Source organism: Engraulis encrasicolus, chromosome 18 (assembly GCF_034702125.1).
Source record: "Engraulis encrasicolus isolate BLACKSEA-1 chromosome 18, IST_EnEncr_1.0, whole genome shotgun sequence".
Lineage (NCBI taxonomy): Eukaryota > Metazoa > Chordata > Actinopteri > Clupeiformes > Engraulidae > Engraulis > Engraulis encrasicolus.
The window spans coordinates 30,110,334-30,127,485 of NC_085874.1; the positions used below are offsets into that span (position 1 = coordinate 30,110,334).

The 17,152-nt window shown below is 44.3% G+C and overlaps 1 protein-coding gene across 2 annotated transcripts; it reads right to left on the reverse strand.

The window, feature by feature from the left end:
* Positions 1–1,530: 1,530 nt before the first annotated feature.
* LOC134469261 (AN1-type zinc finger protein 3-like) lies at positions 1,531–11,835 on the reverse strand. Of its 2 annotated transcripts, none has more exons than XM_063223417.1 (6): positions 11,475–11,835; positions 8,382–8,422; positions 6,820–7,014; positions 4,732–4,797; positions 4,013–4,183; positions 1,531–2,816 (listed from the first exon to the last, which is right to left on the reverse strand). In XM_063223417.1, the coding sequence occupies exons 1-6, from the start codon at positions 11,543–11,545 to the stop codon at positions 2,662–2,664; spliced, it is 699 nt and encodes a 232-aa protein (XP_063079487.1). In that variant the 5' UTR covers positions 11,546–11,835; the 3' UTR covers positions 1,531–2,661. The 2 variants fall into 2 exon arrangements, with proteins under 2 accessions (XP_063079487.1, XP_063079486.1); XM_063223416.1 differs by lacking the exon at positions 11,475–11,835 and adding an exon at positions 10,095–11,460.
* Positions 11,836–17,152: the final 5,317 nt, after the last annotated feature.

A 17,152-nucleotide genomic window follows, 5' to 3' on the forward strand; every position in this document is an offset into this window, starting at 1 on the left:
TGAGGACTATAATTTTGTCTTAATCACTGCCGTGATGCGTTTAACATTGAAGTCAACGACAGAGGCATTGCATGGGAGTTATGGAAGCCCAGATATCCTTGATGCTTTGCTGTCAGCTGTTTTTGTTTGTTTGATCTGGTGACCCACACTTCACTCTTCAATACAGTGTATACCCTGTAGATTTCCATGCCATGTTTTGATGCTTTGGTGGTATGGACATTCTAACTCACCAGAAATAAAACCCCATACATTTTCAACGGGTAAAATGATCATTAAGCAGGCAGTGTACAGAGTGGGAAGATGTCTCACATCACAGTCGTACAGTTAAAGTCACACACACACACACACACACACACACACACACACACACACACACGCGCCAAGAGGTTTCCAGTCCAGTCCCCACTGTTGATGTCCATGTCCTTCTGTGTGTTAAACAGTCTGTCGTGCAGCAGGTGAGGGCATGGAGTCTGTGGCTGAACAGACCCAGCTGGTTGATGACGGTGGTGTAAAGGGGGTGTTTCTGATTGTCCATAATTGCGACCAGTCTGGTCAGGGATCTGTTCTCAGCTATTGAGGTGAGAGTCGCCTGCTCTGGGCGTCAAGTGTCTCTCTTCCTTATTCTACCACCCCAGCACAGAAGAGCACGCTGGCCATGACAGACTGGTAGAACATACAGTAAGCAGGAAGACATTGAAGGACCTCAGCTCTCTGAGGAAATAGAGCCTGCTTTGGCCCCTCTTGTAGAGTGCATCTGAGTTTGCGGACCAGTCGAGGTGCACTCTACTTGTAAGCGCGGACAATCTCCACATTCTCTACCCCAATAGAGACAGGGACCAGGGGCGGGGTGTATCTCCTGAAGTCAACCACCATTTCCTTTTTTTGGTGGTGTTCAGGTGCAGCTGGTTGGTTTGGCATAAACCCACAAGGTCATCAACCAGTCCAGATTTCATGCAATTTTATGGACAATAAAGAAGTCCAAGTCTAAGAACAATTAAGATAAAAGAAAATGTCCAATGTATGACATTCCAGTGTCCACTGTAGTCATTGTAGAGCAAGAGTATGGCAAGAAAAGGGTTTCCTGTTAGAAGGATATTAGTACTTTACTAAATGTACCTCTCTGACCAAAAGTGTATGACGCTTTGCGATCAAAGAGATCCATTTGTAAGTGTAAATATAAGTGTAAGTGTAATGTAAGTGTAAAAAGTCATAACCAATACTTTGTTTATAGCCTGACTGTGCAAACCTAGCTGCGCACAACTCAACCTCTGATTGTTGGAAACTGCTGTCGGTCAAAAAAAATAGCTCACATGGTTGGCTGCCAGTGTCTTGCCCCTCCTCATAACATTGTGTTGATAAACACTGAGAACCCATGTATACGTGAAAAAGATAACACTTGTTAATGGGCAGCATCAACTCTGAAATACGCTCCTTAAAAATGACATACCCTAACCTTTAATGCCAGTCCTGAGTGCAAGATGAAAACGATTGATACTTTCACACACAGCAAGACACAAGGTCAGAAAGGGATCGGCACACAGCTGAGCCAAATCAGCTTTATTCATTCCATCAACCCTTCACAAAAGTAAATCGCTCATGATCAAACAGGATTAAACTCTCTTTTTTTGTACTTCTATCTACATACACACAGTCCAGAAGCAGTGAAAAGCATGGGGGGCATTACAAAGGTAATGTTACAAGTTTAAATTAAATTTCTTTAACATACATCAACCAAGGTCTCACAATCAGGACTTGAAAACAAAAATCTTGTTTTGTCAAACAAAGGAACATCCATTCTTTCCTCTCCACCGTCACAGAGACTTCAGTCCATCCATACATCCGAGTTCGGCGATAAGAAAGGGTGAAGGTGAAGGGTATATGGAGGAGGAGAGAGTCAATTACACTTGGCTGTGGAGGAGAGCGGTATGACACAGTACCACCTTGTTGCTTCCAAGGGCCAAGATTCTACACAAGGCGTCATCCTCCTCCTCCTTCTCCTCCTCCTCAAATTAACAAACAAAAACACTAAATAAGAGCTTGATTCTAACAAGAATGTTGCGACCGTCCTTCATCCAACACACACACTCACACACACACTTAAAAGTCTGATAGTCATCGGGTCGAAGGATCTGGTTCAAAAAGTCAAGAGTCATGCCCTCTGACCACTGAGAGTGTTCTAGAAGCCTGAGGAGGATCAGTGGGCGGGGCATTAGAGGTAAGGTGACCGATTGGGAAGAACCATTGGAGAACTGTGAGGAGGTGAGAGAGAAGGGAGAAGGGGGGGCTGGGGTTAGGGTTAACTCAGGGGCAAACTCATCCCTCACTCCTGTGCATTAAGGCATAGTGCAGCTGAGCTCACATGAGCGTCACCACCCTCTGCTGGTAGCAGACGTGTAACTACAGTGTCGTGGACAGGTGTGTGCACAGAGTGAGGCCGAGTAGGGTCCATGGGTCCATTGTGAACAGAACTGATGAAACATCCCGTCTATCCTCCATCTATCCTCCAACACAACCCCCCCCCAACCACCATCTTCCACCTCTAGTCCCCTCCTGGGTGGTGGCTGCTCCCAACAGGGTGGGTGGGGGGGCTGGGCCTCAGAAGCTCTCCTCTCCCGGATTTCGCTGGGGCTCCAGGAGCGCTCCTCTCCCATTGGCTGGGCCTCAGGAGCACTCCTCTCCGATTCGCTGGCAGGAGCGGCCCACCTTGCGGTCCATCTTGACCATCTTCATCACGGCCTCCTCGCGTCCGCGGCCCAGGTGGTCGAACAGGCAGTCGTGCTGCTCGGGCAGCCGATGCAGCATGCAGAACACATGACCTAAGACACAACACAGAAACAGGTGAGAATTCTCTGTGTGTGTGTGTGTGTGTGTGTGTGTGTGTGTGTGCGCACCTGGGCAGTATTTCAATAACATAATAATAATTGTATTTGTATAGCACTGTGTCATACAAGGCATGTAACTCAAAGTGCTTAACAAATGGGAAAAAAACACAATTGTTAGAGATGGATTTAAACAATTATGTTTTTTCCCATTTGTTAAGCACTTTGAGTTACATGCCTTGTATGACACAGTGCTATACAACATGGTTTGAGACAGTGAGAAACCTGGCCAAATGAACCTACAGGAAGACACAAACCCACTAAATAGATAGGCAGCAGGCAACAGTTAGTTATGAAAATGAAGACTCAAGGCTCTTCTATTAGACGATTTACCACTACCCCAAGCTTAACTTATGCTAGTTTACTATTTAACCAGCTTTGTGGAATTCCCCGTTTATAGCATGTGCATTTTGCACAGTGTACGCAAGCTACTGTATGTCCTTTCAAGTCAGCAAACACACTTAAAGAATCTCTGCTATTATTGCATTGTATTCTTCAGATTACACACATACTATCTTGAAGCTTATGCACAATAATGTCCTCAGTATAAAGAATAAACATATTGCCATCTGTGCATGTTGTGTGCACTAAACTGTTCGTATGTGCTAGCATATGTGTTTTAGTATTGACATTTATGTCTAACGTTTTAAAGTTATTCATGGACAATGCGATGTAGTGTGTGTGTGTGTGTGTGTGTGTGTGTTAGTGTTGCACCGATACAATTTTTTGGCCCCGATACGATACCCAATACCTGCCTGTGCAGTATCGGCCAATACCGATACCGATACCACCCTATATTTGAAATGTATGAAGGGCTGTAGTGCATACTACTTGGATATAAAATCATTGCATGGCTTTGTCAGGCTGCTGCCTACCTTTGTGAAACAGGAAAAAGACTAATACAAAGTGAATCCAGCAAAACTTTTTGTACTTTTTAAATACCTCTATGAGATAACTAATTTCAAGGCTGTTTAAGTGTCATACAAGCACCTGTAAATGGTATCGGTGTCCTATTTGTTGGTACTTGCCGATACCGATACCACAATTTTAGTGCCGATCCACCGATACTGGTATCGATATCGGTGCAACACTAGTGTGTGTGTGTGTGTGTGTGTGTGTGTGTGTGTCATTACCACAGCGACAGGAGCCCAGCTCTTGTTGCACCAGCTCCAGCTTGATTTGGCAGCGGTGGCAACGTCGCCGTCTCTTCTGCTTGGCCGAGCTCCGCGAGCCCTCGCCTTCGCTCACCTCCTCCCCAAGACGAGCCCTCTTCTCTGGGGACACGTCGCTCTCAGAGCCACAGTCTGGTGGAGAACATGCACACACACACACACGCACACACGCAGGCACACAAATCCAACACTTGTCACATCCACATTCTGATGTAGAAGTATAGTAGATTGTATACAGTAGCAGAGATGTCACCAAATGTAGCCCTCCAGGAGCTTCTGAGGTGCCCACCAAAGACGTTAATAAACAGTGACGACTACCAGATTTTAGTCACAGTCAATGCATTACATAAATTCAATACGAGATCATTTATTCTTTATAACCTATAAGCAAATTATCATTCAGCGTGATTTGAGAATGATGCCAAGACATCAGTAGAGGATTTTGAGCAAAAGCAGCCCTCGGGTAGCCCTCAGTAGCCCTCGGGTAGCCCTTGGTAGCCCTCAGACCCAGAAAGGTTGGGGACCCCTGCAGTAGCAAGTAAACAGTACAATTTTCTTTTAATTCTTTGGGTCAAACAGACACAGTCATGCAAATACAAAGAACTGCAGTAAAAGACAGGCTGTAAGAGTCTCCGTGGAAGCAGAAAGTATTTAATCAAAGACAGGCCACAGCACCCTACCTGAGTCAGCGGTGCGTTTGGTGGGGGTGTTTAGTGCACTGTGGCTGGAGGCTGTGTCACAGGACTCTGTGGAAGACAGACAAACACATGCGTTATGTAGACAGGAGGACATACTGGTAAAATGACTTATGGTTTACTAACAACTTAAAATACTAACTTAAAGGGACACCGTGTGAGATTTTTAGTTCTGTATTTCCAGAATTCATGCTGCCCATTCACTAATGTTACCTTTTTCATGAATACTTACCACCACCATCAAATTCTAAGTATTCATTATGACTGGAAAAATTGCACTTTTCATACATGAAAAGGGGGATCTTCTCCATGGACCGCCATTTTGAATTTCCAAAAATAGCCATTTTTAGCTGCAAAAATGACTCAACTTGGACCATACTAGGGGTCGACCGATACAGGTTTTTTAATGGCCGATACCCGATTTCCGATACTTGGGGCCGATATGGGTAAAAAAAAAAAGGTTAAAAAATGACAAATTTTCCAGGTCTCAAGTTAAAAATAAACATTCCTTTAACATTATCAAATAGAGGTAGAACTTGTAACATTTAAACACCCACTCTAACAATCAATTAATGTCTAACAATCAAGTAATAAAAAAATTAAGTGTCTTGGTGCTTTAAAAAAAAACCTGAATGATATAAAATAATAAATATTGCGTATCGGCCAAAACCACATGCGTATCGGCCGATACCGATACACTTAAAATATGCAAATATCGGCCGATACCGATACCGATATAAATATCAGTCTATCCTTAGACCATACTAGAAAATATTTGTTTATTACTTAGTAAACTTTCATGAAAAGACCAAATTTGGCAATAGGCAGCCCAGTTTCAATGAGCAGCTAGTTGCAGTACCTTTATGGACCATTTCCTGCAGTGTCCCTTTAAAATACTAACTTAAAAAAAGAATACATCAATCAAAGGATGTTGTTCAGGAGGTATGGACTACTGATAAACAAAATGTTGATAAAAGTAGATGAAAATCCATGTAGCAGTGCAATGACACATTGTTGGGTGAAAGAGGTTTCAGCTATAATTCAAAAGATCTCCACTTGACTTTCTTTGCATTAGGCCCGTGCTCATATGATAACAGCAACCCATTTTTAATTTTGATAACATGTAGACTAAAGGGTATAGGGCACAGTCACACTATATTACCAATAGTATTCGCTAACCTGCCGTGACTCACATATGAACCAGACAAGTTCATCCATACCGTACTCTGTCATCCATGTCTTTATGGACATTGCTTTGTGCACTATGACACTACTGTGTCATGTTAGAAGAGAAAGGGGTGTGCTCTAAACTGTTCCCACAACGTTGGGAGCATGGAATTGTCCAAAATGTTAGGGTATACTAAACGTCAGGAGCATAGAATGGTCCAAAATGGAATACTTTGGAGCGTGCACCTTCCTCTTCCAACATGACTGTGCACCAGACCAGTGGACAAAGCAAGGTCCATAAAGACATGGATGACAGAGTCTGGTGTGGATGAACTTGACTGGCCAGCTCTGTAGAGGAGTCCTAACCTAAACCCAATAGAACACCTTTGGGATGAATTCTTCTCGAGCATCATCAGAGCGTGGCCTCACCAATGCGCTTTTGGAAGAATGGTAAAAAACTCCTATAAAAACACTCCTTGTGTGGACAACCTTCCCAAATGTCTTGAAGCTGTAACAGCTGCAAAAGATGGAGCAATGGGATGGCAGTTACAAGGGACACTGCACTGTGTAGGATTGTGACCAGAGTAGGCGCAACTGGGCAGCATGCATTCTGGAGATAAACTCCCAAAATATTACACAGTGCACCTTTACATTCATATGACAAGGGAGTTAAGATAATACTTTTGGTAATATAGTGTATTTGGCTACGGGCTACTTTCATGATTGCTTGATTATTGTTCTGAAAAACAGCTCTCTGCATAAATGTCAATAACAAAATATAAAGCATATGGTCGCTGAGTATGCATGACATCCTTCATTATCATCAGCAGCAGTATCATAACCATCTGGTAGTCATATGGTCCTCTCAGCGGTGAACTTGACCAGAGCGGAGGATGAAATTCTTACCCTCTTCAGGGAGGCTGGCCGTTTCTGTGGGCGCAGTTTCATTTGTTGGCATGTCAGGTACTGAGGGAGCCGAGGACGATGATTGGCTGCTACTGCTGCTCTTCTTGTGGTCAAAGGCTGGCGATTGGTCTCTTTCTGTGCTGGGGAGGTGCTTAGGGGTGCAGTCGTCCGCCTCAGGCTCCTTCTTCTGCACATCTGGAAGACACAAGATCAGAAACATACTGAAAAAAACAACACATGCCTAAAAGACACGTGATTTCAAGAACTAATGACACACACACACACACACACACACACACACACACACACACACACACACACACACACACACACACACACACACACACACACACACACACACACACACACACACACACACACACTTGAGGAGCAAGGTAAAACAGACGACATGCAAGAAGCGGGTAATGAACACAATCACAAATGCAAACAGACAGTGGGTAAGGCAAGGTAAAATAGAGGCAAAAATGGTGGAAGAGACAGAGACGTGGCGGAATGGACAGACGTTAGCAGAGGTAAAGGTAAGAGAAGGATGACAAGAAATGCAAAATGGCATCTTCAGATGGCGCAAAATTGCACGCCAGTTGTTAACCATGTTGGCATGTCACTTTACGCCATGTGACAGTTTTGGGTTAGGGATGGGTTTGGTCTTGGGACCCTTCAGCACTCCTCAGTTTAGAAACAGAACTTGTATCCACACATGTGGAACCTGGAATTTACATACATAACACATTAAAGGAGAATTAATGGCAATTTTAGCATGTCGTTGTACTTCTCTCCGTACTCTTTATTTGTTAGTAGAGATGTACAGGATCCAAGATCCGGTTCCGGATCCAGCAGGATAATAGGGTTTTTCAGACTATCCGGATCCGGAAGGTTCTTGAGCAGTTACCTAATAATCAGGATCTGGGGCATCTCTACTTTTTACGTAGCCTAGGCTTTTCAGTCAGTCTTTCACAACCCTAATCGCTGCATGGAGTGAAAGCCCTTTGGAAGCGGCCGTTGAAGGCAGTGTGGCAGTAAGCCAATTAGTCTTAAAAATAGTTTGCGCCAACGTAATAAAAAGGGCCCACGTGTGCAAGTTGGCTATGTGTTTCAACCCTTTTGTAGGATCCGATCCGATATCCGGTTCCGGATCCGGAAGGATCTTAAGCAGTGGATCCGGTATCCGGCAGGATCCTAAAAATCAGGATCCGGTGCATCCCTATTTGTTAGTGCCCGAAAACAAGTCATTGCTTTGTTCAGCTGTTTGTATACTGTTTGAAACCTCTTAATATCCTCCAGATATCATGCCAAAAAGTTGGTGCTGCGTTGCAAGGTGTCTGCTGATGTTGCTATTTTTGGGATTATGTTTGTATGTTAAGAAGTTTCAAACAATGTGAACAAACCCATGCCAATATTATTGAATCTTTGAATTACCTGGCCAGGTTTAAAAAAAAAAAGTGACACAAGTAACAAGAAAAACATGACTAGAAGTAAAAAGTTACCCAAGAAAGGCAGAGAAGGGAGAGAAATGGGCCATGAGGGCATGCATTGACACTCACCTGCAAAGCACTTTGAGCACAGGTTCATGGTTTCACTTGACCTGAATGGAAAGAAAACACGCACATTTAGGCACAGGCACTTTTATGCCGCAAGGAAGGGTAAGCAAAGGCGATATTTCATTAATTTATTTAAGTGATACACTGATCACTGATTACACATACTACATCGAATTTTAGGAGCCAGTGGTGCCCTGGTGTACAAGATGATGTGTGACCAGAAGATTGCAACAAAACTATGGAGGAACCGTGACTGTAACAACACCACATAACTATTCCCTCGACACCATGTCGTCATCACCATGACTGCTCCTTGCCAAAGTCGTTCTCTATCGCCACGTTTTCTGAAGTGTTTAGTCTCCAGTAGAACCTCTCTATCCTTGCTTGAATGTGGTGGCTTAATCGCGGTTTTAAACGCTGTCATTTGTTGTGCTTTTCAGAACAATATACTGTATGGCTCTATAACACCTTTTTTTCCAAGTGTCAAGCGAAGAGGAGGCACGAAGCACCCTCCAGTGTTCCAGTAGGAGTACGAAACTGAAAAGGAGGACAAGAAAAAAAGCCCACGTCATCATGGGTAAAATAAGGTAAAATAAAAAAAGAGGACGAGAAAACGCCTACAGCTTCCTTGTGGACCAAATTGGATTCAGTCAGGGGCATTGTGGCGTAGCGCACTAAACCCCCCACATATGGACTTGCCTTTCCATGGGGACCCCGGTTTCAGTCCGGCCTGTGTCATGCCTAATGGTAGGGACACATACACGTGAAATTGGTAACTTTGCCATTCATTCCTATGAGAGAGTCGAAGGCAAGCGAAAGCAAGCGAACAGGAGCGAAGCGAAGCAAAATTATTGAAGAAAGTTGAATGTTATGCAAATGAGGAGCGAATTCGCTTGCCGCGGCCCAATCAAATCAACAACATAACTGTTCCATTCCATTTGATTCACCGCGACGACCCGATGACGGTTGGATTTCGCCTCTCTTCGCTTCGCCTGCTTTGCCTCCTATGTGTCCCTACCGTAAGCCCTGCCCCACCTCTCTTTCCCACTAGTTTCTTGTCTCCATCTTCAAAATACTACTATCCAAATAAAGCCCAAAAAGCTTAAAAATATATTATATAACAAAACAGGTTCAGTCCAGTCAAGGTACTGTTCAATTGCACAGGCTTGAGCACATTCTGTCCTGGCAAAATGGCCTTCAACAACAGTGGCTCTCGCTCTGAGCTCTCAAGATATCAGGAACACTAAGAGTAAGCGTACACATTCATGGCCCAATTCATGTGAAACACAGGAATGGCTAAAGTTTTATTCTAAAACTCAATCAGTTGTTGTGGTCAGCTGGGAAACCACTCAGATTTTACAGTAGTAACCAGTTTTCATTTGTCCTAATAGGGTCAAAATCTACGGGCCTCATCGCCACACAAGAGCCACTTGTGTGTCATCATGTGTTTTACATAGCTCATTCTTTCAGGACAGCAAGCAAATATCACTGTGTCTACTGGAAAAGACGAATAACACCTCAGAACATTGTGTGTCAAAAGGCCTGGAAGAATGTAGTTGTGTACTGTAGGTGTGTGTGTGTGTGTGTGTGTGTGTGTGTGTGTGTGTGTGTGTGTGTGTGTGTGTGTGTGTGTGTGTGTGTGTGTGTGTGTTCTTTCTAGGAAAAGACTAGCACATCACAGGATGCTCCAGTTAATTGTCAAAGTATTGAGTTCACCTCACACAGCCGGCAGCAAACCTGTGGTCAGCTGACCAGGCCCAATGACAACAGGTGAACAGCAAGGCCTCTCCCTCAGGAAAAAGACAAACCACAGGCACATACATGTGTAATGGAGGCCAACTAGCAGTGTGTGCCGTGGAACGTTAGTAAACCTCCCTCCCAAAGCCTCATACAGTATCGGTAGCGCTGAGCTGTACTGTTATCTCAGCTGTACCATGCTGTGCCTCCCATACCCAAACTGAAGCATTGACTAGGAGGTGGCGGGTGTGACTTTGAGCCCTGAGTGGCCAACAAGCAGAGTGTGGCGTGGAACGTTAGTAAACCTCCCTCCCAAAGCTTCATACAGTGTCGGTAGTGGTGAGCTACTGGAATGGTCCTTTTGCTCAGCCATATCGTGCTGTGCCTCAATACCCAAACAGGAGCATTGACTGGGAGGTGGCGGGTTCGTGCCTTGAGAGGCAGACTGCGCAGGAACACCTCAGTTACACATGGACAGACAGACAGACAGACAGACAGACAGAGACACACACACACACGTGTGAAGTGGACACAGGGGGAAGTGACACTGAACGGTCCCTGCCACATCAAGCTTTTACAGCCTTTTAAGTGAAGAGCCAGCCAGCCTTTGAGCCAGATACCCTGTTTGGGACTGTGCCTCCTGGGTTAGCTGTCCTGATTTAAGGTTTGCTGGACAAAGCTCCTGATACATCGATAAATAACATAATGACGTAACCGTACATTATTTTTGCAGGACACACAAACAATTAATACAGTATGGCATGTAACTGGGGCCTGAACGTGTGAATCCGTTTGTGGCAGTCACACCACAGTGGAATACAGCTGTGATTATTGTTACACCTCATTACCCCACCCCCATCACCTCATGCCTGGACGCAATATTACGGATAGAACTATCGTTGGCATGTGCTGCGGCGTATCAGCTCCACTCCACTCAGATAATTCATGTAAATACAGATGATGATCATGAATCAACCTGTCGCCGGGTAGCTAATGCTAACTAAGTACCTATGGGAAGTTAGACCTCCCGTTGCTGATTTAGCACACGTCGAATGGTTTCGAGCCTTGACATTGTTACATACTACTCGAGGAGGTTGCAAATTCCTTCGTGGATCAAAGTTCTACAGTAGAGAGGCTTACAAACAAAGCATTTCTTACACCAACACGGCAAAACTGAAGGCTGAACCCTTACAAACTTCAAAGAAGCCTACAGCTGCCGACAGCAGCAGTTAGTAGCCTACCCAACCCCCACCTCGCTGAAAAAAAACTAACAACAATAACAATACCGGTAATCGGCATTCGGCGAACAATACTCGGATTTACTACCATATTTTAGACAGCAAACTTAGCATTGCTTACCCCCAGAATCCACAAGGGCATCGAGGCGGGAGTTGAGGGGCTTTGCTGCGTTCGCTACCGGTGTCCCCCATGACAGGCGGTGGACGAAGCGATACGCGAGGTCGAGGATGGAATGTGGGCCTGGTGGGTCTGAAGAAACCTTCTGGCGAAATAAAGCAGGTAAATAATGACCTATATCGCAGTCCTCCTTCGATCTTTGGGCCAGGATTCAATGGACAGTTAAGTAGATTTCATAACACAGCCGATCAACTAAATTTTTCATTAGCTTTTCGTTTTTTAAGATGATTTCCACGCGGAGCAGAACTCGCAAAGCCTTGCGGAAGCGCAATCAGCTGGAATTCCTTTCTTGGTGCTGACAGCAGAGGGAGCCCTCTCTGATTTCAACTCTTACGACCAGCAGCTGCAACCGGCCAATAGCAAAACAACCCTTTCATTGACATTGACAAATTTGACATTGTTTCTTTTTTATTCATCATGGCACTTTCTAACTTCAAAAGATGAGGTGCTAAAGCAAGAAGATGAGTGCACAGCTTTCTACATGGAAATAAATCATACAAATAGAAACTGAGTAACTGGGCGTTTCTCAAACTTCTACAAACAATTGATACAAAATCGATATACAGGGGGCAAAGCACAGTATATTGCAGTCTATTCTGATATGTCATACCATAGAATATGCTACCTGCCAAATTGGCTAGTGACACTGAAATTGTTACCAGCCACAGCCAAGTTTTACCAGCATTTGGCCGGTTGGCAGGTGCCAAGCCCTGATACACACACACACACACACACACACACACACACACACACACACACACACACACACACACACACACACACACACACACACACACACACACACACACACACACACACACACACACACACACACACACACACACAGTTAGCCTTCCCTCTGTTCTCTCTCTCTCTCTCTCTCTCTCTCTCTCTCTCTCTCTCTTCTCTCTCTCTCTCTCACACACACACACACACACACACACACACACACACACACACACACACACACACACACACACACACACACACACACACACACACACACTCAGACCTAACCTACTACACATTGGTTACATACCGACATATCGCCATTCCGATAAACACCGCCATTCAGACATACGGCCATTACGACACTTCTTCATACCGCCACACCGAGACCAAGTTGCTTTTTGGGGAGCAAGCATACACGTTCGGCATGTCCGGAGCTGTCCAAGCATGTGGTGCTGAAATATTGTAAATCATGCTCACTTTTTCCTACCGCCATACTGAGACTAAGTTGCTTTTGGGGGAGCGAGCATTCTAGCCAGGCCGTGCCCTCCTAGTGACGCAACAGCTTCAGCGTTGCTACCAGTCAGGTCAAGAGTACTTTCTGAGTTCCTGCAAATACAGGAACTCCTCCCACCTTGTTGGGAAGCAAACAATGTCGGAATGGCGGGACGTTTCATGGAAAAAAAAATGATACCGCCATTCCGACAATTGAACGTCAATGTCTGAATGGCGATATGTCGGAATGGCGGTTTCCCCCCCTACACATTGTAGCACACTGCAGTAAACATATGCAGTACAGCACAGCAGTTAGCCTTCCCTCTGTTCACACTCTCTTTCACACACACACACACACACACACACACACACACACACACACACACACACACACACACACACACACACACACACACACACACACACACACTGTATTAAAAGTGATTGTCCTGGGTTATTGTTCTATGTGAGTCTCAGAGCAGTTCAGAAGTCCAAGGTATTGCAGAGTGGCTACCCCAGGGTATGATGAGATAGTTAGGGTAGGGTAGGGTATAGTGACTTTGTAGTAGGCTACAGCTCTGTTGTTGGGCAACGCTCCGTGCAGTAAGGAGTCTAAGGTAGTGCAAGGTAGTGCAGGAGCTTGTGCCATGACTCCCACATCACTAAGACTTGAAACATTAGCTTTTAGTCCCATTGGTCCCACAGCCCAGCGCCATTGGTCTATTGGCTATTGGCAGCCCACAGCCCATTGGCTATGATTATGTCCTCTTTTGAAAGTCGCTTTGGTTATAAAGTGTCTGCCAAATGCAATGCAATGTAATGCAATGCTCCCACAGCTTTTACCTGCAGGCCCATGTTCCCACATTTCAATGAATTTATTCAAATTTAGGCCCTATGTCCCATGGGGGGAGAAAGGCATGTTCTCTTAGTTTACTCGGAAATGTGGGAACATGGAGTTGTGGAACATAGGGCCTATATTTGAATAATTTCTGAAAAAATGTGGGAACATGGAGCAGCAGGAATAAGCTGTGGGACCAACGGGTTGTGGGACCAACGGGTTGTGGGACCAATGGGCTGTGGGAACATAGAGCTGACCCCAAAAAGAGAACCTGTTCCCTCAAAGCAAAAGAGCAATGAGGTGGCACGAGTAGATTATAGTTTAGTTCTCCAAACAATACAAATTAGCCTACAAATGTGTGGCCAAGATAGTTGACAGACTACGGGAAATGGTTAACACATGTGGAAATGGCTTTTGACTGGCATAAGTCTTATAAATGGTTCTTCATTGTCATGAATACAGTTTTGGTGGTAAGTGACATACCTGTGCTCAGGGCTGAATTGGGATCTACCAGAATCTTCATTGCCATTACCTCTGCAAGGGAGGTTACGTTTTCATCCCGTTGGTTTGTCTGTCTGTCTGTTTGTCTGCCGGTTTGTCTGTCTGTTTGTTTGTCAGCAGAATAACTCAAAAAGTTATGCACTGATTTGGATTACACTTTATGAAATTGTTGGAAATGACCAAAGGAATACGTGATTGCATTTTGGAGGTGATCAGGATCACGAACCGGAACCAGGATTTAAAAAAAAAGATTCTTCAGCATTGCTAGCCTATAAATCTAGGTGCCCTAGTGACAGGGCGAATTTTGACATTCTCAGATATTTTTCTACGCCTTTACAAAGCTTTACAGCTGTCAAATGGTGATTAACTGAAAGAGTCATGTCTCCTCTATAAGATACATGCATATAATGTCAACAAACGATCCCTTGTTTCGAGTAATAAGCAATGTAATTGTCACTGAGGAATTGGGTTCAATCAGGTAGTAGGGCTGGTTTGTAGAAGGAGAGAGGTGCCGCACACTCTAAAGCAGTGGCGTAGCTACAGGTGTTCCAGAGGGTTCCGGGAACACCTACTTTCATAACTGGAACACCTAAAATAAATTGCCGTCACTTGACAACCGATTGTAAACGCAAGCGTCGGGAGTGCAATCATAGGTTTTACATGCAGCCTCCCCACTCACCAGTGGACCTATGCCTGCAGTGCACCTAGTGGCGCTGTCAGTGCAGTACCACCCGGAAAGGTGGCAAGTGGAGTCTTTCGTAATAACTACCTTTAGAATCGCACATCATCGATAGGCTACTGAATAGGCTATGTCAGTGGTGCAACATGATGGTTCTAAAATATGCTGCGATGAAACAGAGTTCTCATCTAAATTATTTTAAAAAGCCACGGCTTTAGGCCCAACAGACTTCAGGTTCCAGAATCGCAGAGGTTCTCCCTTCAAAAAGCAGGCCCACAGTTAGCCTTATTACCCATACCATCCGACAGGATAACCTGATTCTCACGCAGATGTATATTCATGAAGTGTAACGAAGATGCACAAATCACTAAGGGTCTGCGCGAGTAGAGGATGATGCAGCTATAGATGAACCAAAATACAGTTAGCTTGGGGATCCCAGATCTCTCTTCTGTAGACGTGCCTAAATGCCAGAGCAATCTGAAAGCTTTCGCCATCCCTGAAGCAGTGAGTGGATGGCTAAATGATTTAGCCCGATACAGTTGGTTGGAGTGCAATATTAAATTGCGGAGGGCGCGAGCGTTATGTGCCTAAAATTATTATGGAAACGAAATGATAAAAATGCCGCACATGTAGGCGACGAGTATGGATTTCAACCCTTTCATTCGTACGTTGCTCCTAAAATAAATATAGTTGGCTACATCCCATAGAGAAGACCATGCGTGAACGATAACGCGCGCGCAGACACAGACAGTACAGACGCGGTAGTTTTAAAAACAAGTTTGAAGATTTTGATGCAGCTGATACCCCGCATGAACGCTCCATAAAGAAGTCCAGTCGCTAGCATAACTAACACGAAATGGATTAAACAACATCACATTATGATCTTCAGGGGAGATTTCGCATTAAGAATGCCAGTATGGAGATGCCTGTAAACGGTGTTCTACTTGGTGGAGGAGTAGCATTACGGAGAGAGTAACACGCCGACTAACTACCAACTCGGACTGCTACCAAGTGTGAATTGTGTATTTCGTTTGGAGTTGTGGGACGCTGGGACGCTCGGAACAGGTCAGGTACCGTGAAGACATTTCCTTTACTTTCTGATTGTCTGGACAACCGGTAAGCTGACTGTTGCTCGTGCTAACCGTGATTACCCACGTCACATTCACACACACACACACACACGCACACGCACACGTCTCTTCCAGCCAGCCCAGCCTGTCTGTCTGTACCCCTCTTCCCATCCTTTTCTTTTCTCCTTTTTTTTGGTTAAACCGGTCGGCCTTTTGGGTTTGTGAAAACTTCTGCTACTAGCTAGAATGGCTGTGTTGGAGGCTGTCCTTGTTGTTTCCCAATTTCGGGATATAAATTAAACACTAAATAACGTTTCAAACGCAGCCCAACTGGTGGATTGGTTTTCTGTTTGCTAGTTTCAACATTTCCTTAATAATATTTTGTAGCCCTACACACCAGAGCCACCGTTACAGCAAGTGTTTTCAAGAATTAGCAGGTTGGCTTTGAAAAGGAGCTCGCCGAGGAATGGACTCTGATGAGATAATTGATGTATATTTAAAGCCAATATGCATCCCTTTGAATTCAGTTGCAGCGCAAATATAGCAACAAATAAGTTAGGTTGGGTTTGCCAGTCATGATTCATGCGTAATAGTATGTGTAATAGTATGACACCGTGATAGTAGGCCGATCTGTGCAAACGTGCTGTGTTTACTCTGAGTTGGAAAAAATAAAATAAATAAGGAACACCTGTATTTTCTTGGGAACACCTAGATTTTCTTTTCTAGCTACGCCACTGCTCACAAGTTAAATAAACAGTTTTTTAATGTGACAACCTGAAGAAGGCCGGCAGGCCGAAACGTTGTCACATTAAAAAACTGTTTATTTAACTTGTGAGTGTGCGGCACCTCTCTCCTTCTACAATTATATTTTCTGGTTGCCAGCACCTCTGTTTCTGGTGTGCGTTTTGCACCTCCACTCATCAGTAGGGCTGGTTTGATCACAGGCCTAACTAAATTATAATGTGAAATTGCAAGCAGATAGCTTGATAAATTAATAAGGGCTTGTCTTTTTATCATGGTTTCTTATAAAGATCAGCCTGAATGCAAAGATAGAAATGTTTAATTGGCTAATGATTACATAATCATTAAACATCACTAAACTTGTTAAAAACCTAAGCTGTTGAACATATTACTGGCAAAAAAGGTGAAATAACATGTCACATTCAACATTTAACCTAATTTGGCTATTTTCAGTTCAATTCCATATTCCTATCATGTTACTGAAAAATTACATAGACCCCCATTGTAGTGCTATATAATGGAAGTCAATGGAATCCATTGATCGAACCTGCCCCAACATTAGTGATCG

Coding starts and splice junctions, on each gene's coding strand:
- LOC134469261 (XM_063223416.1), bottom strand. CDS start 10,201: ATGTATGTGCCTGTGGTTTGTCTTTTTCCTGAGGGAGAGGCCTTGCTG. Junction 4,798..6,819: donor GGCCAGCCTCCCTGAAGAGG/GTAAGAATTTCA, acceptor TGTCTTCCACAG/AGTCCTGTGACACAGCCTCC. Junction 2,817..4,012: donor GCTGGGCTCCTGTCGCTGTG/GTAATGACACAC, acceptor GTTGTGTCTTAG/GTCATGTGTTCTGCATGCTG.